The 27,149-nt window shown below is 43.8% G+C and overlaps 1 protein-coding gene across 1 annotated transcript in view; it reads right to left on the reverse strand.

Annotated features, from left to right (window-relative positions):
- Positions 1–1,449: 1,449 nt before the first annotated feature.
- Positions 1,450–27,149, reverse strand: part of iglon5 (IgLON family member 5) — a 98,203-nt gene continuing 72,503 nt past the window's right edge. Inside the window, exons 2-8 of the mRNA XM_069537430.1 lie at positions 22,440–22,518; positions 19,162–19,394; positions 17,466–17,585; positions 11,896–12,027; positions 11,515–11,635; positions 10,007–10,158; positions 1,450–8,100 (exon numbers count right to left, since the gene is read on the reverse strand). Coding sequence (XP_069393531.1) covers positions 7,997–8,100; positions 10,007–10,158; positions 11,515–11,635; positions 11,896–12,027; positions 17,466–17,585; positions 19,162–19,394; positions 22,440–22,518 — 941 coding nt within the window. The 3' untranslated portion in view covers positions 1,450–7,996. The remainder of the gene's footprint in view (positions 8,101–10,006; positions 10,159–11,514; positions 11,636–11,895; positions 12,028–17,465; positions 17,586–19,161; positions 19,395–22,439; positions 22,519–27,149) is intronic.

Here is a 27,149-nt window from a genome sequence, read left to right on the forward strand (position 1 = left end):
TTCCTGTTCAGAGGCTTTGCTGCATCGTGTTGATATATTCCAGATCTCTTGTTGTGGTTTTGGCTTTTATTTTCCTCGTGCATTAGCTGCACATATGAATATATGAGTGGCCTAATGAGGAATAGTGTAATGAATTCAGATCCGTCTTCTCTGGGGGGAGAACACTTGTGATGAGGTGTAATCATCATCATCAAAGGGAGAAACACAAGTTTAACAACATGTGAGAGAGAAATCTGCTTAGATCTGAACTGAAAACTACACAAAATCCACCCAGTGAAAACCCTCCAATCACTATTATTATATATCATTGTTGTAATATGTTGGTATAATAATATACAAAACTATAAAATATATATTTTGGAAGACAAAGAATTTTGAGAGAGAGACAGATGTGACCTGAACTTTTTCAAATCAGAAAGAATGAAGCTCAGGAAATGACACAAGTGTGTGAGATGCACTTCATCAAGTGACACATTTAAAGTAGCTGCATGCAAAGTCAAGTGTTGCTGAATGTCTAGGACGCCCGAAGTGTCTGTACAGAGTTTCTACTTTTAAATATCATCCCTCTCATTCTGCATTCCCTTTTCTGTGTGAGCTGAACATATAATACAGAGATTATTTATGTTATCTCACACATTTAATACTCTTTAAAACTTTTTAACAAGTATTTTTATAAAAAGGCTTTTAACTTCTCATTTCATTGCTTTATTTTATAGTTTTTATAATTATATTGCTTCTAAACACACATTTGTTTGCTTCATTGCTTTATTTTACCCATTGTCTTGCATGAATTTGTTTAAATTTGTACTGCATGTATTTTTCAATTTTTTCTCTGTGAAGCACTTTGTAAACGTGTGATTTGAAAAGTGCTGTTTGGTATTATTATAACTAGTTAAATCAATATATTATATCAATATAAACAAAGTGCAAAGAAAGGGAATACCGGTAAAATGTTACTGTCATAATAAATTATCATGCTGCATTAGCCCTTCAATGCTATTATCAATTTGTTTCATAATTAATGACTAAATAATTATGTTGAATTTGAAGATGAGGAAAGATGTTTGTCAGTGGAGAATGTGCTCCTGTGTTCGAGGTCACTAGTTTCTCATTATAACCTATAATTAAAGTTAAAAAAAACTGTTTTTAATCAAAGTGCACACTGACAAACTAGTTAAGAATGTTCAATCTTCATAATAGTTCTGTTATGACCCACTAATAATATTTATGTAATTGTTGATAATTGGATATGAACTGTTTATTTCTGAGTGTGTCTCTTCAAACCAAACATTTAGACATTTTAATAATAAAATAAAAAATAAAGCCGCAGCTCTTCCCCCAGCAGGAAGCAGAGAGCTGAAACAGCTCGCCTGCCCTCGGCCTCGCTCTAACCACAGGGGCCGACACGAGCCGCGCTCCCGGGCAACAAACCACACACAGCGAGCACGGTTAAAAACAAAACCCATTTTTTATTTTTTGTCTCCCTCCATTTGATATCATTTTAAACTCCACTTGATGGATTTTGAAAAAGAGGAGACACAAATAAAAGTCAAAGAAGACAAGTTCAGCGAAATAAACAAATCAAAAGAGAAGTACAATCATCGCTTCACAACGCCGAGCATCCGTCAGTGTAGAAGACAAATGTGTTGTTCCGTTCCTTGTTTTTTTGTCCTGTGATGTTACTTTGATGGGAAGTTGACAACTGGAACAAAAGGCCTGGAACTGTGTAGTGAAAACAGACCTGCCCTGTGTGGAGCAGAGAATATTACACACATGCACACTAATGTGAAATAATCGCATGAGAGGCTCCTGGAATTACTCATGATCATCGTGGAGCTCAATATACACATATGTGCAGGAGTACACACACACACACACACACACACACCATTTATATTAGCAATGGCAAAGAGGGCAGACCTGGGGTATCACGGAGGTCAGGGGAGGTCAGCAATCTTTCAGGTTTTCATTGCACGAAAAGAAACAGAGGACAGGAAGAATGAAGGAAACTTAATATGTGTGTGTGTGTGTGTGTGTGTGTGAGAGAGAGAGATGGCGAGAGATGGGTTTCAACACATCCAACACTAACCCGAGCCTCAGTTATTCACAGTGGGTTCACTTCTGGTAAAATTTGCTATTAGTTTCCAAATGAGACATTTTCCGTCACTGCATCGAGGGCTCCTGCAGTCCGATCAGTGATACCTCTCTCTCTTGAGGCGGTGTGCACATGACCTACCCCCCTTCACACATCCTGTCATACATCCCCTCCGTCTCCTGCGCACCTTTCACAGTAATAAGACACTTGAAGCTCGTATCGGTGACTCAGCCGCAGCGAGGCATCCCCACCTTCGCATAACTGCAATATAAATCAGCACAAAAACACCGGGTTGTACTGTCGCACAAAATGAATCCAAGTTCTCTCTGTCAGCTCCACACGCCACAACCAATATTTACCCCCCCGCTTGATTGACAAGGAAAATGCCAGGCGTGGGCTGGTGATTCAGAGAGGCCAAGTAATAGGACTCTTTCTATGTTGGTGATGCGAGGTGGGCGACTTAATGACTAGGGGAGACGTGGTGGGCGAGATGCGTCTATTGTTTCGCACGGTCCGCACGAGCGTTTGCTCGGCTGCTCGGAGTGCGGCAGCGCTGTTAATTAGCCAGATGCTTCTGTTCTTAGAGAGGTGAGTGATTGACAAGACGAGGGCAAAGCTGGTGGTTCTGTGGCCCAACATCTCTGCTGCAGGTTTTTAATATGTACAGAACATCTAAACCACTGAGTGGTATGCATTAGGAATCTATTTTCAGCTATTTACTGACGGGAAACACAACTCCTGAATCTATCTATCTATCTATCTATCTATCTATCTATCTATCTATCTATCTATCTATCTATCTACTGCCGTTAATGAATCCTGATGTAGTCGTCCATCTTCCAGCTGTCAGCTGACTCCTTTATTAACCAATCCCACTTGATGTCGAACACCTGAGCTGCGCATGTGTTCGCTGCGACGTCTTTCGTCACAGTCCTCTCCACTGTGCCGTACACTAATGCCCTCATTAGCCGCGCTAATGGAAAAGTGCTGGGCCTTAATAGACTTGCAACGTTGACTTTGCCCATGAGAACCGAATGAGCCTGTAGATAGTTGGTAAACAATGGATGATTAGGATCATATATGAGAATTAGGCGTGCTTTGCTGTAAAAGACGTGAGCGGGGAGCGGCGATGATCAGTCATGTTACAGTCATTCTGTGCGTCCTGACGCTGACGCTGCAATGTCGGCAATTTCTCCTATTATCTAATTACTTCCTCTTATGCGTCTGTTATGGCGCACTGCCTGGTCACGTCTTATCTTTTGTGTGTTTTATATCCGGACATTAGCATCTGGCTGCATCATATCAACAGCTGCTGACACGGACAACTGCAAAAATGAACAGGTCACGTTGCTAATGAAATGGAGTGCACCATAACAGCGGCCATTAAAGTGTAAACGCCCAGGGAACATATCGGTTAACACTGCGTTATGTAGCACAACAAACAACAAACAGCCGCCTGGTTTGACTTAAAAAAAGAGAAACAAATGATTCATTCTTCACTCCCCTGGATCCGAACCGCGGCTCTGAACACATAGTTTACTGAGCTGACATTACAGCTTCACCAAATAGTTTCAGAGAAGGGTTTAAAAATCGATGTGCAATTAGGGGTGTCTTGTATCAGGCATGATGAATTATGCTCTCTGTTCTAAGGCCGGTCTATAGACACTTGATCAGCTCGGCTTCTGGGGACCTGGTTGAGGCGGGGCGGGGAGAAATTGCTCTATTCCAAAGCCATTCCGTCGAACGTATTGATTAACCATTGCGGCCTGTTTTGAAGGTGTGTCTGGGATCGGACGTACGTGTCGGAAGGGTTTTCGAGGACAGTGGTACATTCAAACCATCTCCCGGGGTTACACTTCCTTTGCTATTCTACAGTCTGGCCTTCAAAGCGCCAAAATTACTATTTCACTATTTCACTGCAACCGCTCAGGAATGATGTGCGGCATCTGTCCTTGAAGAGCTTCATTACCTGACTCTTCTCGGCAAAAGGCACAGTGATCCAAAACTGTCAAATGTAAGTCATTTCAAATCCCTGCTCCCGACGTCCATTTCGTACGTAAACACAATAAAAACAACAAAAAAAAGTATAATTTATTTACAACTATATATATATTCACCTCTTTTTGTCGCTACCATGTGTAAACCCTGTATTTAAATCTTACCGTACGCCCCCCCCCCCCACCACCCGGAAAAAAATACAGCTCTCAGCTGAAGTACAATGCAACATACTGTAAACTGGCAAACGTGCCACTTATGTCTCAACAACAGTTTCCTGTGAACAGATCATCATAACCTTCAGCTGCAGGAGCCAATCAACACTCTCTCATCAGGGTTTCACCGAATGTAATTAGGGGCCGAGCGAGCGTCTTGTTTATATCACTGTAAACTCATTGAACCCTAGTTGGGCTGTTATTTATACACTTGAAGTAGGCCAGACCGTGTTTGTGATCAAGGCTATGTTAATACTATTCATATTACATAGTGCAACCAGAAATAGTGTGTGGTGCTCTATCCCAACGACTCCTGGGAAAGTCCACAGTGCTCAAGTTTGGAAATGCAATATGAGCGCCTGTCTGTCTTCTCCTCCTGAATGAAGAGTTCACTGTCTGGTTAGTGTCATCCCATCCCCATCTCCCTCCGGCTCTCGGCTTTTTTGGATTTGCACTGTCGTGGTATCCTCCCTCGGGCGCCCCAGTCGGAGCGGGTGTTCTCTCAACAGCATCCTCATCTACCCACAAACTGAGCACCCCGGGGATCTGCTTCCCCTCTCGGCCACGCCCTCTCTCACCCCGTTACACACATGACATCATGACATGGCGTCTCATCAATGCAACATGTTCTTTTACTGCTTGTTTGTACAAATGCCCACATTCTGTGTATTACTACATACTGCCTGACCCCCAGCCCCACCCCCCACCCTCTGGACCCATAACCCTAAACACAACATACACTGTTTGCTTATTGTTTCGTTTTTTTTTTTTTTTTTTCAAAATCCACCCATACACAAACACTGACGTGCTTATTTCAAACCCACATTGAGAAACTTGACAGTATGTTATGTTTTTTGTTGTTTTTTTTTCTTCTGTTTTTTTTTTGTTCTTTTTCTTCATCAAGGACATATTATGTACATACAGATGTTATATGCCACTTACATGGACGAGTGTATGAGTGAGAAACAGAGAATAAAAGAAACAGCATGAAAGATGGAGATAGTGGACGAAGAGATGATTTGACACAGAAAAAAAAAACAGAAGCACCGACCAAAACGACCTGCTCTTGTGCTTGAAATGGAATCCATCGTTATTTCTGGAGCAACAGCGTCCGAGCACAAACAGTGCGTGGTCAGTTACACGGACGACCCGACTACATCGACTTTTGCAGTACAACTTGCAGTGTGTGAAATTGAGGAGCATTGAAACAGAGCTTCACAATCATTTCAGAGTACTGTACACAGTAAAAGTACATCAGACTTATTTCATATACCTTATTGTTAATGGCAATTTTTCAGATATCACACCACAGCTTTAACCATATCTGACACCTCTTGCACAGTAGAGTTAGGGGGTTATTGCTGGTTTCAAACAAAACAAAACAAAAAAAAACACATTCAGACAATTGACTCAATAATTCCACCCTCAGGTCGCAACAGTCAGGGTTCGGGTTCTCCGTGCAGACTCGTTATGGCAAATTTGCATATAGTCGCTGCGTGTGAGTGGAACATTGTTTCAGCGGAGAAACGAGGGGCTTACCTCCCACTGTTTGTGCCGCACCGGGGGGCAAGTGGCTGGATAATTGTGCCATGGGGTTTTTGTAGTGCCCATGCGTGTCACAGGTGCACACTGGAGGGAGAACCGGTGCACCAAGGCGAGGTTGTCCTTGAAGAGGATTCCTGTCAGTGGCAGGATTGAGCTTGATTTATGGGGGCCATCGCGGGCTGGCAGGAGGGGGCAGGTGGAGCCCGGGCTCCTTCACTTAGCCAGCCACAGGTAATGGCTAATTACATCTTTATCTCCCTGTGGTCGGGAGAACAAGAAGGGACTCACTGCCACGACCAGGGACTGACATGGATCCAAATCATTTATCTAGCTGGTCGCAGAGAAGACACACGATGACAGGTTGACAAATACGCTGTAAATGTGTGAGATGCAGTTTTCAGCATGACAAAAAACAAAAGGTCCAATACATACACTGTTACAAATTATAAATTACATCATCATCATCATTCACCGCTTCTGGACTTGGATGAACTTATCCCTCAGACTGGTTCAAATGTGACTTTAAAAAGCTTGTCATGGCAAAATAGAGCACATCACTTTGAAAACTTTACATGTTTGTGTTTTTTTTTTTTGTCTGTTTTTTTTCAATGTGTGTGACTTCTCAGAGTAAAGTACAAAAGTTATTTTCCCACGCACGGCTCATTACCATCGGAATTTGTTAATTTTTTTTTTTCTCACATGGAATTACTATTCATAGTTGTTCAAATACTTCATAACATCATCATCATCGGTAGTATTATTAACACCAAAAAAGTAAAAGCAGGTAACCTTGCAGAGTAAAACAGACACAGTGCAGGGACAGGAGTGTTCGGGGGAGGGGGCGGGGGGGTGGACTCACAACAGGAACATCTCTAACCGGTACATGCTATCAACAAGCGACACAGAGGATGGAGCCGCGGCCTCGAAACAAAACATATTGTTGTCGCTAGACAGTCTCTCGCTGCTTCAGAAGGCCGGGGCGAAGTCGAGGCCGACGGGGGGGGTGGAGGGGTGGCGGGGTGTCATTCGGCACCAGGCAACTTGAAGTCACCGGCCAGGCCTCTGTACTGCATATATTTACACTGGGGGGGTGGGGAAGAGGGAGGGGAGGAGGGTGACACGGAGCAGAGAACACTATAGTGATGCGAGGGGCGACTAGACAGAGCACGTTGAACAAGGGGGGGAGGGGAGCTTAAAAAAGGTTTGGGTCGTGAGGGGGTCGACATGCGGAACCTTGGTATAAACCCCCCGAATTACATAAAGGGGTATTTAAGACTGACGCCGTCACAACCCACCCTTTTTTTATTTTTAAACATTTTGACATCATTCATAGCAGCATCACTGCTACACAGTTAAAATCAAAAAGCCATACACATGAGTGTGTGTGTTCAGTGTGTGTGTGTGCGTGTGTGTGTCTGTGTGTGATCAAACGCTGACACTTCACATGGCCACCAATTAGACTTTTTTCACATGACCGCCAGCACCACATCATCATTTCCACAAATATCCACCATATTATTGTGATTTTATGTATAATTTCCATAAGGCAAACATTGTAGGTCAGTCATTAGTCAATGTGGTAGATTATATAAATGATCATCCAGTTGTTAGATTTTCTATTTTCTCATTGATCACCGAAACAAATAATCATTGATATACACTCTCTGTCCACATCAGCCCAGTGGTAATAATGAGGGCAAAGCAAGGTGAGGCGGGAAGTACCGAGTCAGACGAATCTGCAAGGCATTCTGGGAGACAAAGAGATAGCGAGAGAGAGAGAGAGAGGTTGTGTGTGTGTGTGTGTGTGTGTGTGTGTGTGTGAGAGAGAGAGAGAGAGAGAGAGAGAGAGAGAGAGAGATAATGACAATGACAATGATTTGACCTCAAAGTGGAATTGAGGGTGCCGGGGTTCTGGGTGGGTGAGACGGTCGTGTGTTTGATGCGATGACTCGATGGCTCCTGGAATAATGCATATTCTTTTTGTTCACAGTGATGGGTTCGTAATTAAAGAATTTCATTTCCGTCTTCCTTCCGTTGAGGGAGGGAGGGAGAGGGGGAGGGAGGCGTGGAGGGAGGAAGGAAGGGACGGCGGGCGGTCGGGGGCTTTCGGGGGCTTTTAGGGACGATTCCACACGACGCTCCGTCTTTACACCTTCAGCAGAAGAGCAGCAAAGAGAGAAACCCAGACACACACACTGACGCTCATTCCTGCGTGTAGGGCCGTCCCTCGCCCCTGTATGGCCCCCGGTCCTGGATGGAGACCAAGGGAACAGAATAAAGGGGAGAGGGAGAGAAATATGTTAAGTCAAAAGCAAACAGGAAGCCACCAGCACTGCCAGGTGTGAGGTGTAAATTTTAAACCTAATCCAATTAATTCATCAAATTAATTATGATAATTTGCAGTAATTACTATAAGCAGGTTGGCCTGTAGCCAGTCATGATATAACATTTCTTACTATTACAACTACATCCCCCATTTATCACCAGCTATGAAGTCATCCCACTAAAAATAAACAACCTGAGACAGGCAATGACATAAGTTGAATATTGAATATATCGTCAGACTCTGAAAACGTCTATAAAGTTCTGAAATTAAATAATCAGAACTAAATATTATGTAAATGGTAAATTTTTATGCTGCACTTTTCTAGTCTTGACTCAAAATAACAAACACAACAGTTTCACCCATTCACACACACACATTCATTCAGTGCATCTTTGTGCAGCACTTTCTCTATCACACTTCACCGTCTGCACAGCTGTCAGGTTTTGGGGTTCAGCATCTTGCCCCAGGTGTCGTGGAATGAGGGAGACTAGGATTGAACCTCCTGAGCCACGGCTGCCCCATTCTCAACACTTTTAGGTAGGTCTTAAATATGTTAACTCTCATTTAATGCAACCTGCGTTGCACATAATGTCTCCATGTGTTGTAATTCTTTCTCAACAACACAGATATTAGCACATTGTGATAAAACTGCAAAAAAGACCAACGTGGAACTGATAACAGGGTCTAAAAACACCGAGGTCAGAATATATCTCAGTACACGTGGTGCGGCTGTGAGAAAAAAGACGACGGATACCTACTGTCTCGTGTGTATTTGCAAGATAACGTGGCTACTAAAGCTTATCTTCCATACTGGGGAAATGTAATTCAATCAGAGACTCACATATTCCTTCATATTTGTCTTATTTGACATAAGTCTTAAATTTCATTCAAAATGGTTTTACAAGGGTCTTAAAAAGTCTTAAATGTGATTCCAACCTGCAGGAACCCTGAACATGGTTCATCTTAAATCACAAAGCTGTGGTGATAACCTGAGAACGAGGTACAAACGCAGGGAGACAGGAAAGGAGGAGCGAGGCCACAACAGTGAGGGCCATCATATGAATAGGAAAGCCACAAAAGTGTCTGATTATGGTCCAAACGTTTTTTTGTGTGTGTGTGTCCAGAACAGAAAGGAGGTTTGTTGTGTTTCCATCGATGGCAGGAGTAGATTAGGGAGGAAAGAGGAGGCAGAAGGACAGATGATGGAGAGATAGCCTGACAGAAGTGGCAGCTCTGCTGGAAAAAGAGAGCAGGAAGATGTATGGGTCTGACGGCGGAGTGAGTCATTGAGGAGGGACGGGCTGAGATAATGGGTAAAGGAATGAAAGAAGAAAGGGGATAGATGAAGGACTCAGCGTTTGGAAATGGAAGGGTAGGAAATCGCTCATGGTGGACGGTTAACGTGAATTTGGTCTTGGAGAGAAATGACAACTTCCCGGGACAGAGCCGAGAGCGTGTGTGTGCAGGAACATGTAGGAATGAGAGATGAAGGGTGAGAGAACGAAAGAGAGAGAGAGAGAGGGAGGTGGTAATATAGGCAAGCACATCTTTAATGGGGCGGAGAGAAGCGAAAATGGGGAGAAGGAGGGAGGAGAGGGCTGAGGAAATGCTGTGTTCAGAGCTAAAATGAAATGGGACCAAAGATGGAAAAACGGTGTGTCACTGCATATGTATTCCACAGTGGTAGTGTGTCACGTCTGTTCAAACCATGCACGGTGATTTCTAACCCCACGAGATTACATTTAAGCGTTGTCGTGTATTCTGCAAGAGCTCGGCTTTGCGTACACTTGTATGTGTGCAGCCCGCACGCAGTTCTGTGTGATGACTTACGAAACAGCAGCATGCTGGCGTTGGAGGCGCCAAGACGGTTTGAGGCGAAGCAGGTGTAGTTGCCAAAGTGTTTCTCTGTCACATTGGTGAAAAGCAACAGCGAGCGCGTCTTCTCGTTTTTGATCCTCAGGGTGTTGTCACTCTCCACCGGCCTGGGTGGTGGTGGTGAAGGAAGGAAGGAAGTGGGAAGAAAAAAAGAGAGAAAATGGCTGTCAGACAAAAAAAGAGATAAGATAACACAACACAACATTGCACCCAGTGACTCAGCCCCCGTGAGATGCCTTTTTCCCCTCCAGTCTCTCCAGAGACAACCGTGCGACGCAGTCCCCCACCGCACACATCGGTTGTGTCTCACCTTGTACTAATAGTGAAATCTAACAGTCCATAAATAACAGAGACCTCCTGCTGGAGCCCATTATACTCTATTAACAGCTCTCTCTAGCTGGCACAGGCTTGTCTAAGTGCTTCTGCCTCTTGCTTTTTCTGATGCTAAATCAACCTGACTCCTCTACGCTTCCTGGAACCTTTTACAAATTTGGAAGGACGGCTTGCGTGTCGGTAATAGAGATAAAAGATCTTTCCAAAATGCTAATATTTTCCCAGAGATGAAAAATACACACAAGATTATCTATGACCCTATCTAATGTCAGAGGTGATGCCAATGGACGGTGGCCAAGACCACATCGACTCTGCGCCAGAAGAAACTGGAAAACGTATTATCTGTTAAATGACTTGTTATTTTCCAGTCTCTCCACCTTGAAGTGTCAAAACTGTAGATTTCTTTTGATTGGCAAGCGACAAATCAATTGTGCATCACAGCTAACATCTATGACGAGGAACAGATACACTTCACTTCTCTGAATCTCCGCCTGTTACACCTTAATTTTGTTGCCTGGTTTTTGCGATGGCCCCTTTCATAGTTTACTCTAAATGAAATCAGAATGTATTTATTCTTGCTAATATTTTGTCAGGCGCACTTCTGCTGCTGCACTGAGGCTGTCAGTACTCAAACCACCGAGCTACGACGAGGATGTCGAAATGACTTTCAAAAGCTCAGTTTTCCACGATAACACTAAAATGACTTTTTATATTCATCCACTCAGGTTATATCCACACTACAATGCTTTAGTTTTATAATGCATCTCTATTGCCACCTTCACATCTCTGGCATCCACACTTCTCCTACGCTGCTGGTCCTGTTGTAGTAGAAAACTACTGTGAATGTTTATACCAAAACTGAAGAAATTCCATTGAGCTGTTCCTGGGATGTTAACTAGACCTAAAACAGGTTTTGTAGGGTCGTAGTGACCTTTGACCTTAGACCATCCAAATTCTAATCACTTCTTTGACTCCAGAAGAACATTTGCACCAAATCTGAAGATATTCCCTCAAGGCGTTCTTGAGACATCGTGTTCACAAAAGCAAAACAAATGGAGGGATGGATCATTGGCTTTGTGCAGATGTGGCCAAAGAATCAAATTAGCACTGGACTTGTTGCTGGTTCTCACCTGTGGTCGTCTCTGTACCACTCGAACGAGGCTGGTGGGACCGCCATGGCTTCACAGCGCAGGATGGCTGTCTTGCCCAAATGAGCTGGCATGTTCTTCATGTCTGTGATCATCGGAGGGTCTGGCAGGAAAAGCCAAGGGATGAAAGAACGGACAAACAGAAGGAGGGAATTCAGCAATTAGTATAAACCTGCCCTCACTGGTGAGTCCAGTCAGGTCAGTCCATAAGGTTGGAAAACCCCCGGAGAGAACAGAATTAAGATATTTGAATTCATACATACTAATGCCTATGCTGTATTTCCATATACCATGGATACATCATTGTGCTGTAACCTGGCTGTGAGTTGAAATATCACCTCTGGGCTGTGGGGAGATACTTACAGTTGACCGTGACCTTGACCTTGCGCTGATCAGCTGGAGCCACTCCATTGTTGGTGATGCATTCGTAGTCCTCGGCCTGCTGCCTCTTGATCTCTGTGATGTCTAGAAACTCCCCCTCGCTCACCAACCCATCTATCGACGTAGGACAAGAGGTCAAAGGTGACGACACAGTAAATCAAATGCAACATGGTAGGCAAAGCAGGAGAGGGGGCCCCTAAAAAAGCTTATTAGATTAGTGCACAGCCACAACAATATTGTCAGAACACCCTTAAATTCTACCCGTAACTGCCATAACCCCCCTTACAAGGACCCCTGCCACGAACTTTCTGTCATAAGCTTTGTAATCTTAGAAGTATGGTTGAAGGTGGGAGAGTCTAAATGGCTGTATGCTTGAGATGGTGGGGGTATGATGCAGGGCCCCCAGTTTTTTTTTTGCCTGGGCCCCCCAGGACCCTGGAAACACCCCTGGTAATGGTACCATGGGAAATAATGTTCAATACCAACACATAAAGCCAGGTAATGATGAAAAATGATAAATTCATGAAATTCATAGATTACAATGCAAGATTACATAAAGTACACAAATGAATGTTTAATGCAATGAACTGTGTCCCACTTAATCCATTACGTAAGAAAATATGAATTTCAATCTGCTGCTTTGATTAACTTGGTCGACAGAAAACTACAACAACATGAAATTGTATAAAAATAAATAAATGTACTAGCTGTACTAGAATGTATCAAGGAAATAATATTACATTTTGATCATATTTGTCTCATGTTACAAACTAAAAGCTTCAGGATGGTTTGTTCAGAGCACTAACGGGTCGGTTGGTGAATTCTTGTATTGGGTAGAAATGATTTGGCATCAGCGACAGAAACAATATGGAGTCTGGGGAAATTCTAAGCTTTGCTCCCATGGAGTGGACACACCAGGGGGCGACAGCTTGTTCACCACATTATGTAGTGAGATTAATATTTGGCTGTTATTTGATGTTGACAAACTCCCCAGTGCCCCCAAAACCAAATTAGTCAGTTTTGTATTTTATTTTTTCCTCGTCCCTCAGGCAACAAACACAGAATCTCTTCGGAGGGGAGAGTTGAATGGTCCGGCTACAAGTTATTGCTCCTTCATGTGAGGTGAGTGGATGTCGTTGGCGTTATTGGATCGACGGCGGCAGAAAGAGCAGAAACGTAAGAAGAATGAGTGAGAGTGCGACGCCCCCCTGCAAGTCTTAGCAGCACAGCTGTCTCACAGCCTCCAAAACCATTAGGCCTTTTTTTCTCCCCTTCACCCCCATTAAAGAAGTCAGACTGTGGAACACGACATAATATATAATCTCACCACTAACAAGGAAATCCAGCTCTTAAATTGCTGCTCACTTTTCCCTCTCAAAGCCCCAAAAACACACACACACACACACACACACTGCTGTCAATCAGTGGACCTTTACTTCCCCTCGCAAACACACCAATGGCTCCTAAGCACACTTGTGAGCAACACTGACGCAAAAACACACACACAAAAAAAAACGCCACGATTATTCCTGTCAGAGATTAGCACTGCGGTTCTAATTGAAGATTATACTGGAGGATTATTAGTGCGGCTACTGAGCTGGAGACGATTATTTGCAGCTGCTGCGGCGGAGGCTGAACGGCGAGCGACAACCACGGTGATGGCTGCCGGTGCCACCCGAGCGAGTCCGGGTGGTGGGCCCTGTGGCTGAGGGGGGTGGGGTGGATGGGCAATGTTATTCACTCATTCCATTAGTCTAATAAACACAGCTCTCCTGTGACATCTCTGTCAGACAGGCAGAGCACCCAACTCCACCAGATGGGGCGGAAGCTTGGAGGGGAGAAACGAGGGGAGATACAATCAGACAACAAGCGCTGGAGAAATTACACACAAGGCTGCTACAGCTGACTTCCACGAGGTAAAAAGGACAAAGAGAATAAAAAATGAGAGCAATCGGGCGCTGGAGCGAGCGTCACAGACACAGAGCGGTAATTTGCGAGAGATACGGAGCAGGAGACTGAAAGAGATACACAGATGTAACGATAGAGTGAAAACAGCGTCACAAAAAGTGAAACTCTGAGAGTTTGGTGTTGGATGCGATTTGCTCTGTCGTGAACTTTTCATCTATACGTGTTGCGATGTGTCAGGGCAAGGCAGCGCTCTCACTCATCCCCGTCTTTCCCCTTCCCCTCCGTCCCCTGAGATCTGTGGACCTGCATCGCACACTTCTCTCCACTTTGATGGGAGATCGTATCTGAGTGGAGCCGGCCCCTGGCTCTCCTACAATGGTCTGTAAAATACAGCTCCATCAACCACTTATGGCTTTTGAAGGAGCCTGACTCCTGACCACCAGAGATAGTTGAATTGCACCTGAGAAGAGAGAGAGCGCATGGGGAGGTGGGGGGTGGGATTTGGCGCTACAGTGAAACCGGGCTCGGTTTTCCTGGCAGCACTTTGTGCTGGACTAGATTATCAGAACACTTGATTTCTTGGCTCCTCTTATCCGCTTCCATTACAAAATCTACCGTTGGGGCCGAGAGGTGTGATGTCGGGTTTAAACAGAGACGGGTGGACAGGCTATAGACGGTCATTTGGAAGAGTAAGGGGCCAGAATGTGTGTTAGTTGAGCTAAATAGAGCTCAAGCAGAATTTAACCCTCTGAAATCATCACCTCCAGCAGATGGCTCCGAGACTGTTGTTTGTATCATCCTGTTCAAATACATGCAATCATTCAATCTATTTGTACCAGAGAGCTAAGGGCCTCTGTCTTCCACCTCGGTATGTTGGTTTTGCAAAATTTGATGAAAACACATGTTGGATTTGATCATTTATATTGTTTCATTGAGTTAAATAACCCTTTATTTTAGGTTGTACAGAATTATTGTGATATGAGGCGTTCAAAGGTTGTAAAGAGAAAGGTCCCTCTCATTTTCCTTCAGTTTCATAACTTTCTATTATGATAAGCCAATATTCTGTATTATATTTTTGATATAGTAGAAAATATGAACCCATGAAAAGACCAATGAACTGATCCTATCGTCTCATGGACTGTTGTCCAAAAACTATAGAAAATAAACATCAATGAGCCAAACGGAGCATGTGACACACATTCCTTATTGTCCTGAACACTGTCCTGTCCAACAAATACAATATTTGACAAACAGAAATTAACTCATCATTTTCTCAGCTCAGGGCTGAGAGGCACTGAGACTTTTTCATAGTGTTGTTAATAAAATGTCTTTAAAAATGAACCTTAGCTCCTAAACATGGTTGTGAACGGTGGACACGTGTTTATCAAAGAATTTTTACTGTAGTTAAAAAATAATCTCTTGTCTCTGTTGACTCAGTTGATTCCTTCAGACTTCCCCCTCATGTCATCACTTGATTTCCAAAACCACCTGCTCCTGATTCTCACAACCAGCCGCACCTGAGTCTCATCAGCTTCACTCAGTATAAAAAGGCTCAGTTCAGGTCACGTGTCCCAGTGAGACATGAGAGTGAGACAGCATTCACAGAACAAGAAGCCTGAAACTGAAGCAGCTAAATGAGGAAACTGAGGCTCGACACACCTGCTCACAAGCACCAGTCTTCATCATGTATTGCCTTCACTGAAGAAGTTGTGCTTTCATTTGTTTGTTTGTCAGTTTGCAGGATTATTCATAAAATGCCTGAACTGCTTTCCATGACACTTGGTGGTAGGATGTGTGAGTCAGGGATGAACACATTCAACGTGATGGGATGTTTTTTTGTTGATTTCTCAGAGTTAAATGTGGTTTCAAAGGGGTGTATGATTTTCTCTTTAGATCCTGTATGGTAACTACTGAGTGCAACTTTCCTTCTGTGCTCTGCTTGCTAGTTGCAAGGAACCCCAGTTTAAATGCATCCTCTCCACAACAACAGCTCATTTATTTTATCTCAACAAAACTCAAATATAAATACACCTCATACGGTTATCGTCACATCACGATTTTATTTATGTGCAGCACAAGCACATCGCTTTTCCTCCTCAGCGACACAAGAATCCATTCGTTCTGTGAGCCTGCCTGTGTTTAAAACTGATGGACGCAGGCAAAAGAGAACAGGTGCGACAAACTGTATCTCCACAGTTAAGATGCTGGAGGCGGCATCTGGATATAAACGTGCAAAAGTTCATGGCTGTACCATCTGCATGTGAGGAGAGACTCTGCTCACCTCAGAGAAGTTTTAGCAGGTCTCTTGTCTGAGGTGATGCAAATAGCTCCTCCTACTCAACCACCTCCATAATGCAAACACCACCTCAACATGCACTGCTCTCCCCTCCGTCCCTGCAGTCTCTGAGTAATGGGGACAGATGGCTGGCAGCTTCTCACTGTTTCTTTGGGCCGCTCCCCCCTTTTTTCCACCCTCGCTAGTCTCCTACAACTGATGGCTTGGTTGCAGAGACTCTCGTGGAATAGCAATGCGGCCCATATCTCTCTCTTTCTCTGCAAGCTGAGGGGTTATGGGGTAGAGAGGCGGAGAGGCGGTGTGAGATGGTGGGGGTGGTTAGAGAGGAAGGATTACTGCTGACAGAGGGAAAAATGCTGTGGGCTCGCAAGTGAGAGCGACTACACAGACTCTGATGTAAGGTTGTGTGTGTGTGTGTGTGTGTTTGCTGCAGGTGTGCGTTCATGCATGACTTTTTTCTTTTCTCCTTTTATTCGTGTGTGTGTGTGCGTTGCTGCCGTGCTTGTCCATGCCCGAGGTGCTGTACTGTGTAGGTTCACAAACTAACAGTGCAGGGAAGGACACTGCATGCACTGCAGGCTAACCCAGGGATAAACAGGGGAGAGAGGAGGAAAGGACCTCTGAGCAAGCCCAGAGCTGTCTGTAAGCACAGCAGTACAGTAGCTTGTGTATTTATTGGCCCAAAAGCATCACTCACATCGCGTTGGAGCGGTTGTTCACACTGACCTATTTATTATTGCCGTCTCGTTTGCGCATTTGAACCGTGTTTTTGCCGCTGCTACAACTCGACTAATGCCATTGTGTGATACAGTACTTTAATGGTGACTCCTGGTGACACAGATGCAATAACAGCCTCACAAAGAGTCCAGACTTTGACTTTCAGAACACGGTAAAGTCAATATTAATAATCCCCTCAGCTTCAAGTAAAATCAAAGATGTTTTGAGAGTGCACCTTGACCACGCTGAACTGGTTTGGATTCAACAAGAAATAGCTGCGAGCGTCATGCCAGGTGACAGGCTGGATGAAGACAGATGCTGATGATTACGGGTGGCGTGGTGGGTGTAATTACGTATAATGTGCTGCGTTTTTTTGGGACAAAACATCAGGACATTGGGAAAATACAGCAGCATGAATTTAAGACCGGGACAGACTGAACAGCTGGGTTTAAGAATGATGACACAGGAATGGGGGATAAAGACATGGGCACGAGCTGAATGCTGATAAGCTCTTGAGGCTGGAAAAGAAAATAAGACTACAAAAGACTGAGCAGGCTTTGGGATGAAGGTGAAGCTGTGAACAAGCCATCTCTGGATGTTAAGACGAGCAAACAGGAAGGGGGTAGCTTACATTTCTGGTCCTTCCAGGTGACGGTGGGCTCAGGCCGACCCACTGCCAGACAGTAGAGGTTCACATTCTCCCCCTCGTTCACGGACACGTTCTTTGAGATGTTGACGATTCTGGCCGGCACTGAAAAACAAGATCACACTAAGATACGATCCCCTTTTATTCCTTAAATGCAAATCCCTGCACGTTTTTTTCGACAGACAACCAATCAGCTGAGTAATGATCTGTGCATGAGCTCTCACTGAACTATGCATGCAACAATAGTCTTGACCGTCTACCCAGAATGCACTGAATCCTAAAACGGCCATTAACGTGTCCTCCTCCTGACATCTAATCTAATTTCATCCTCGTACAAGTCGTGAACGAACACTTTTGCTTCTGCATTTTAAATGAATGAACACCCCTGAATACCGTTTTGCTCTAAAACACACTTAGTGTTCAAGCACTATGCATGTAGTTAGTTTGATAACAAGATGGCCCTTGAATTTAAATGGCCCATTATCATTCATTTCACTGACCCTGAGAATCATTTTTTTTGTGTGAAACATCTACCAAGAATCCTATTTTTCACTATTTTGCAGAGGTTGAATACTTGCAGCAATAAAGCACAGATTGGAGTGGCGGCAGAGCTGCTCCTGCTTGATGCGTTGACTTGAGGGTGTAATTATTTTGTGTGATATCAAGCTCGGGCTGAAATTGCAAGGGACTTGGAATTAGGTATATCGGGGGATGTGTGCCAGGCTTTGGGCCTTGCAGACAGCAGTGTGTGTTTGGCTGCATTGCAATGTGGAAAGTCTCTCTTTAGTACGCAGCTCACATTGTCTCTGCCACCTGTGAGCTACGAGGCCTCGCCTTTTCATTCCGGCGCAATGTACCCAATACATCCTGTTAAAAGTTTTCAGCTTCATCCTGCCGGTGACATGTAATTGCCGTCTGCAGGGGGGAAAGGTCCAAGATCCATCCTGCGGGCAGTCCTAAAACAATGCATCATGTCACTCAGGATCAGGCCGACTCTCACTCACTTAGCCGCTGACTTGATGACTGAGGCCCCAGTTGTGTTTGTGCACTGTCACTTATTTAGTCGGGTAGCTGGACAGTTACTTCTGTACCTTGTCTCCTCCACACACATACTCATCTGATCTGCCTAACTTTCTCTTGAAACCTTATCAGGTCGCATATTTGTATTGTTATCGCAGCGGACTTTCTGGTTTTCCGTCACCTGCACTGGCTTTATTTTCTGCAGACACACACACAGACGGGCCAGTGTAGCCTTTGAGGCATAATTACGTGATTACATTTTGATGTCGCTATAAATGCCAGCCTTAAATACACAAACATCATGAACATTGAGTAGTGAGTTGTCCAACATGAATTTTAGGCATAGATGTAAACATGACTTAACAGAAAAGAAACACTGAAACATAACCATTAGAAAAGCTTAATTGCTTCCCCCTGATGTCAAACCTCAATCTCACCCAGTACTCAGCTCTACGCTTGGATGAGTGACGAAAAGCATAATTAAGCCATTTAGCGGATGTTTTTATCTGAGGCAGCTTACAGTAACATGAGCACACACACGTTCTGCTTTTGCAGCAGTGGTAATCAAATCTGCAGACTCTGGGTATATTGGGGAAATGAGTCACGACTTGAACACCTCACTCGCGACTGATTCGTATTTCGTCTCAACGCGGCGGCCAACCTTGGACGATGAGGTAGACGTGGGCGATGTGGGGCTGGTTGTTGGCCTGAAAGGTGCAGGTGTAGGGCCCCTCGTCGGTCACTTGCACGTTGTCGATGTTGATGGAGAAGTCGCTGTCGTTGCTGTTGACCATCGTCACGCGTTTGTCCAGCGACCACTTGTCTTTCCCCGCGAACAGGATGTTGGAGCGATTCAGCCAGGCCTTGTGGGTCACCTCCTCGTTGATCCGGCATCTGTGAGAGGGTTCATATTATTACAGCAGGTAGCAGATATACAAATGGGTGGATCTGGAACCTCCCATCTGGCCGACATACAGTACCATCACTTCTACTGATGCCATTACAACTGCTCCCTTCATCTCTTTCACACCATTTCTTTAGTTTAAATACATTTATTTAGATTCCTCAAAAAATTTCAAGTTTTAAATGTTTTTTCTTCTCAAGCTTAAGGGTTAAGGACAGAGGACGTCACATCTTGTTTTACTCCTATGGGAATATTAGGATTTGTGAATAGAGGCTATACAAATAAAAGTGTCTTTCATAAGTCGTCCGGGCAGCATCTGTGCACCGTTTTTGAATCTGTCCCTTTATTTCAAAACTTTCTATCTTCTTTTGTAAAACAACAAAAGTAGAAAATTGAATGCATTACTCCTGTTTCAATGGTGCAGCAAAATGGGTCAAACATTTAAAAAATGGCTCGGTAAGAAAAGTGTTGAATGGAATCAGTCTGTAGCACGTACGACCATCACCCCATTACTCTTTGTTCTGGCTACAGATAAGACTTTCTGCACTCTAAATGCAAAGAATATTGATATTTCCACTGGCCATATGCCCGGAAGTGTCCATGGACTCATACTTAATAGTAAATAACGATAAATAGAGACATACAGTATATGGAAATGATGACCGGTTTGAAAAATCCAAAATAATAGTGCTGCTGTGATTAAAGAGCAGTAAATCAAAATGTCCTTTTTTCAACGATGCAGAACAGCAGCCACTGGCCCAAGGTGTGACTTCAGTTCTTAGCTTGGCCACTAGATGTCCTTAGCTTCAACTAGTTTGAAGACATGCCTCTGTAGGACTTTGTTTAATTGATGAGACCTGGATAAATATCAACGTGGAGGTAGATGTTAGATCAGCTGCCAAGTCGGTGGCCGTCGGTGACACAACAGTGAATAAGAACCACGGTACAGATGAACCTGGAAGTCTTCGACAAACAGACACAGGCTGACATGTGACCTCGGGGTCAAACCTCTACACACAAGTTAGGAAATAAAGGAACAAGAGAGGAAATATATTTAGCTTCAAGATTCAGTGTGTGACTGGTGAGTTTATATAAAGAAGCAGTCCGAGAAATCCTGCCATTAAAAATTCATCTGTGTACAAACCCTCTATTATTCTATTTTTAAAATGAATCACTTCTGTACTGATGATGTTGCTACAGGACTGTGGGCCTGCAGGAAATGAGCACCGTAATAGCATCAAATGTTCCTTGTCTTAATGGCCCGCATCAAAGTCAACACAACAGCATTGACTCAAACATTACATGAGTGTTTGTGCCACTTGGGTGGAAGTGAATTTCACATGAGTTTCTTTATTTATAAAGCTCTTTTTTCATCTGTTCAGAACTGACTGATTTCAAAATCAATCAGATCCACTGATGAAGAGGAAGGCAGATCTGTGCAGTACAATCAAACTCGAAGATAGATTAGACTAGATAAACTGCAAGTACAGTCTAAAGCAGTAGTCATTTTTCCCCCTCAGACCTATCTAATCTTTAGTTGATTTATTTTTGTGAGTTGTCAGTTTTATGGTATTTTAAGCCTTGTTAAAATATTATGGCGCTCAGTACAGTGCATACCTCTGAGTACAGTCCCTTTTATGAAACCACATTTAAAACTCACTAGATCTGGATTTTTACTTGGATCTGCACCAAATTACACACACTCATAAATATCAGTCCCCTAAACATGTCTGATCTTTTTATAATCAAGATCCGTAAATTATTCTCTAAGATATAAATGAAAATGTTGAAAGACTGCCTATTTTCTTTCACATTATATTAACATTAAAAGGATTGAAAGAAAATGCATGGGTCCATCCCAAGATCTAAATGAGTTCTTCCTTGACCCATACTTCATCCTTCCAGCAAATGTTTTTGTGATCTTGAAAACAAAATCTCCTTGGCAGGAGGTGATAAACTGTTTTATGTACGAAAACACCAAAATAAACTCCATACATCTGACTTCTGCACTGCATCTATAGATCTTTAGGCCGAACATCTTGTCATTACAAATCAGCATCTTGGATCTTTTGATTTCCAACTCAGAGGGAGGCTTGTTGATGTTCTACATTGACAGAATGTTGCTATGGAAAGACATATTTTATTTTCTAGGAAGCTCTGCGTTTCTTTAAGGAGAGAAAAGGGAGGAATTTGTGCAGAGATCTGGAAACTTTGGCTTAAAGGTGACAAAACTAAAGTTGACATGGATTTATTTTTTATCTGCTGCTGAGTGCGCTGTCAAACCAGGTCACGTCCCTGTGCAGGGGGGAAGTGCGTTGGCTGTTTGTCTGCTTGGTTGTGAGCTGTTTTCCTATCATTCACAGTGAGGCAGGTGTGGTTGGGTGCAGCAGAGGTGCACACACTGACCTGTGCATCATTAAATCTAATGTCTGCTGCTCATAGCCATGTCGGTGTTTGTGGCTCGTGCAGGACTGTAACAAACAAGACCAATCATTTCATTTTCACAGACAGAAATGATAGGCTTGCGTACCTGTCAGTCACTAACCGACCTGCCTGCCTGTGCAACCTGCCCGTGCAGACTGCTGTTGACAGTCTTCGGCTGGGGAAACGTACTCCACAGACGCAGAGACGATAGCTACAAGTTAGGGAGCAAGTCACGGAAAAGTTCTCGGTCAGTGCATTGATATGCGTTCAGGCCGATTGTTTTTGAATGTAGCCTTAGATTATGTCTGTAACCCCCCCAGCCCCCCATTGAGGATCATTTGTCCAGATAATCTGTTAAAATGAGTCTGCAACACCCCCCTGATCGCCAGCAGGGTGGCATCTGACATCCAACAGTGTGCAGCAGCCATTAATAAAACAAAATCTGACAGGTCTTATTATTTCATTAGCTATCAGAAAAAAAACTAAATTATGGCACAATATGGGATTTATACGAGAAGGAAGAGGTAATTAAACCAGTGTGACAGGTGTGGGTAGGGAAACAAACATGTTTTCATGTAATTAGAAGGTGCAGGTGTCGGATCAAGAGTTACCTCAAAATGACGCTTTCTCCCTCCAACACTGTTATGTTATCGGGCAGGTGTCCGATTTCCGCTCCGTGCAAACTGGACCCTTCCAAGAAAAAGAAAAAAGACAGAGGAGCAATGAGTGTACAGTAATGGCACCAAACGCTTCGCTGGTGTTCATCAATCTCAGGTCAGGTCCTTGAGGATGCCAAACCAGGCTGGGCGAGGATGTGCTCTGCATCCCGCTCGCTTCTTTTCTGAAGGGAAAATAATAAATATACTAAACAAATGAGTCACAATGTCTGCACTGACCCCCATACTTGAATAATGATTTGGTTTTTCCCTGCATTCTGGTGGGATGTGCGTTCATTGAACAGCACTGATAATGAGCCAAGGGAAGAGGATTCATGCGGAGCTGCTGGGGCGTGAAATGAAGGGACAGCAACAGTAACAGAAGGGATGCTCATCCTGCCTACCAATACACACAACACAGGCACATGCTTACAACGGCACAAACACACACAAGTGCAGACACACATCCTGAGAGCCGATAGGTGGAGCGTGAACTTCTGCATCTGAGAGGTGTGTTTGACACTCAGGTGAGGGGGGGAAAACTTTAAAATAGTTTGAAGTCAATTTTGTGAGCTCGCTCGCTCTGCAAACAAAGTGATATTGCAGCTCCCCACTAAGACCAGGCTCTGTCCGTCTCAACTCCGCCAAATCACAGCACGACACCAGATATACCTCCGCTTGTGTCCTCCCCTCTATCTCTTTCTCCCTCTGCCTGTAAGATGACCTCAATATCTCAGTAGGTTTGTTTTTTTTTCTTGCTGCGGTCTAGCCTTGAGGTTTAATAAATGGTGACTTTATGAAACGAAGCTGCGGCAGTCAGGAGCTAAGAAGCACCTCAAGGTTGTTAAATAGCTACACAAAAAAGACAAAGACGCGCTAAGCACGCCGAACGGGAGCCGACTACGAGATGAGACCGGAGGTGACAATACACAGATAAATGGATGGGAAATGTGGTATTTCAAATTAAAGGAAGACGCGTGGTTTGATTACAAAGAATAATGAGGGAGGCTTCAGGATTCTCGTGAACACCATGGATTGCTAATCAAAAGGTTTTCAGATGGCATTGCAGGAAGTCCAGAGAAGTGCTGACAACATTAAGTCATAATTTATCATCTCCTAAAAGCTAATTATGCATTTTCTTTTTCTTTTACTGCATGTTTTTGAACACAAGTGTGGATAAGCCACAGTATATAGGCTACATTCATACTTGTGCATTCATATATTCATGCCTGTATGAATAAGTGTGTGCAGCAGTGCACGTGTTTTTCATTGTTGTGTGTGTATAGACAGTTACAGTAGCCGTGCGTCTGTTGCTCATGGCTGTGAACGTTTTGTTTGCTGACATTCCGACAAACTAATGACGCCTCTAAAGAAAACTGGCTCCGTAAAATCTCCCGCTAAAAGCTGTAATCGCATTAATGGCTGCTGCCGCTGCTGCCGCTGTTGTTGTTGTTCTATCTCGGCCGGCCAAGAATCCCGGAACTGGCTCGGTGCATCGCGAACGCTCTCTCTCTCTCTCTCTCTCTCACTCTCTGAAGGCGCTGGGAGAGGGGGAGTCGCACATTAACCGTCGTGTCCAAAAACTGTCAAGTTTTTTGTTTATCTGTGGTTTTTTACTGTGGAGTAAGGTTTGCTGTGCTCATGTTTTCTGTCTCAGACGAAGACAGATCTCAGTTCAAGCTGTTCCCTTTCTAGTGCACTGTACTCTAGACACTAGACTCTATTTAGGTTAATTCAATTCAGTTCCAGGGCTCGGAGACGGGCGTGACATGCTGTCATAATTACACACTACCCTATGTACACTGTAAGACACACACATGAAGAAAAGACACATAATGTAATCACTGACACACACACACACACACACACATTTTGATTGAATGAATGATGTATGCATACACTGAATGCTCCAAACAACACTGCAAAGGTTACAAACCAGAGGGGAGCTATTCCCATTTCCCTGCTCAATTCCCATTTTCACAGCTCGATTGGCACCTCGCATTCTAAAACCTGTATCGCCCTGTCTCCGCTCCCCGGCGCCGCACAAAACGATAACCAGGTCAACACATTCAGCCCACACTTCCCTCTCACACACACTGAAGCACAGGACCAATCACAGGCGTGCACACGCATCCAAACACAACTCATCGACGAGCCAAACCAGCTGAGATGGAGGTTTGTCATTGCCGCGAAGGAAAAACTGCGAAGGTTCACTTCACACTCCCCATGATGCATATATGTTGAATACACACAGGGATGCACACATGCACAATTATTAAGCGTGCTCTCCTTCCACTCCACTCCCTGTTATGACCTTTGTTGACCTCTGTCGCTCACTGTGACTGCTCAGAGCACGGTCAACGTGTTGCTGTGACATTTTGCTCATCCAAAAGTTATCATGTGGAAATGAACAGCTTGTGTGGAGCAAACAAACAGGACCAGTGTCTGTACTGAGAGATTGGAGAGGAGCTCCGTCCTGAGAGGTGACCTTGGGACCGTGCTGGGGTTCAAACACCATTTTTTTCCTGCACTTGCATACAAAACGTTGTGTTGGAGCGATTCAAATATTTGCGTGATGATTGGACTCAAATGATGATGATGTCAAAAACCGAATGCCGACCACGAAGCATATGAACACAGTCTTCAGGGATGTCAACAGTAAAATAGAAACAATTAACAACAACAAAGAGCAGAATTCATTATAATTCACCCGACTTCATGGATATCTGTGCCAAACTTTCATGGCAATCTACCCACTAGATATTTTAGACGAGACCGAACTGTCATCCCAAAAGAAAGATTGAAAAACAAACTCTGTGGTCGATACCGAACAAAGAAGTTAAACAAATACAAAGAACAAAAACAACAAAACTGATAATAACTCATTTTTTGGTTAGAATTAAATAATGAAATCAGGGATACAACGGTTTTGAAAATCTAAGCAAGCACTGATGTCAAAAATAACAATTTGGTTGAAAGATTTTCTATTTGTTTTTTATTCACTCCCCCTTTTGTGTCAGATAAATGATTTTTGGACCTGAACATTTCTTCTTTTCCACAGAAAAATCAAGCAGAAAAAGCTACTGGGAGGAATTTACAGTGTTAGAAATCAATTCATCTTTGTTTTAACTATTTCCTTACGTTAGTTTAGTCACTGATGCTGACTGCTAAATTGTAAACGTGATTCTGGTAGCTTAGCAACAGCAGCACAAGCATCCGAGCACCTTGGATGAAATGATGAAAGCAGCAGGGCCGGAGTTTTTACATGAATATTTAGACGACGGTATTTTAAGAAAGCCTCCAAAACATGCTGAGAGACTTAACAGTTGAAGACATCTGTGTTCTACACGTTTATTGAACTGGTAAAGTGCTTATCTGCTGTTTAGTTTTTATCGCACGGTAACAAACGTAGTTGACTTCACTTCAGTAATCTGGGAGCGGGTTCACTGTGTCATCAGCCGCCCGTGTGTGTGTGTGTGTGTGTGTGTGTGTGTGTGTGTGTGTGTGTGTGTGTGTGGCCTCAGGCATAGAGGCAGAGCTGAGGAGAGAGAAGACCTGAAATGATAAAACTGAATCATACATGTTGTGGTCAGTTTTGATTGTGTACATAAACATATGGGACGTTGTGTATAAACATCACTATCATCCATGAGTGGCGTCTTAATTCGGTTCATCCGTATGTTTTCATTTTTTCATGATTAATGAGATTTTAAACCGGAAATTCATCATACAGCAATGATAGTGTAAGTGTATTTGAAGCTGAAAGGTTATTGCCTCTACAGATAAAGGAAAGTAAAGTGTGCATGTGCAGCATCTCATTCATGGCAGTGGGAGTGTTGGGTGTCGAACAACAATGCATGTCTCCCTCCCTTTTTGAAGCCATCCACGGTATGTTTCCATCGTAAGACAATTAATTCAAATGCATCAAGTCAGACACAATAAGTGACAGGAACAAACGGAGCAATAACGAGTCCGCAGTGCATCCGAGCAGTGTGATGCAGCACGGCACAAAAACTGAATCTGCAGACTTCACTTTCAATTTCTCTGCTACCCTTTTGGCTTTTCATTGATCCCTATCTCAAATTCTCCTTTTTCTCTGCTGCCTCCCGGGGCTCGGCACGCACGCTGATGAACTGCACCCACCGGGAGGATTCAGGAGTCTTGCCCACTGACACTTCAGAAATGAGGATGCCTGCCAACAGGAAAGCTTAAATGAGCTTTTTTTTTTGTTTTGTTGTAGTGCCCCCCCACCCCCACCCCCACCCCGCCAAGAAAGCAAGCTTTTTGTCTCTTCTGCTGTAGAGCGCTACTTTACTCAAACAAAACTGGATTTGTCTGTGGGAAAGAAAAACAACAAACGGAGCTGAATATGCACCGAGACGTGATGAATAACCGTGCAGAGCGGCGCTGGTTGTGAACACTGCAGTGGCCCCTGGTGTTGGCGTGGCCACCGGGCCTATTGAATTTCACTGCTCGCTTTTGTTTAGCGGGCTACAGTCTGTCCTCGCTGCTGGGATCTTGTCCTTGATGTGACCTGCTGTTTTGGCGCACAAACGGAAACCTGCCGCCATACATGTACACACACACACACACACACACTAGAATACTTTCCAAATGACCCCCATTCAAGACTTTCTCTTAACACAGTGTTGAATTTGTCTGGAA

The sequence above is a fragment of the Paralichthys olivaceus genome, chromosome 13 (genome assembly GCF_024713975.1).
Source record: "Paralichthys olivaceus isolate ysfri-2021 chromosome 13, ASM2471397v2, whole genome shotgun sequence".
NCBI lineage: Eukaryota > Metazoa > Chordata > Actinopteri > Pleuronectiformes > Paralichthyidae > Paralichthys > Paralichthys olivaceus.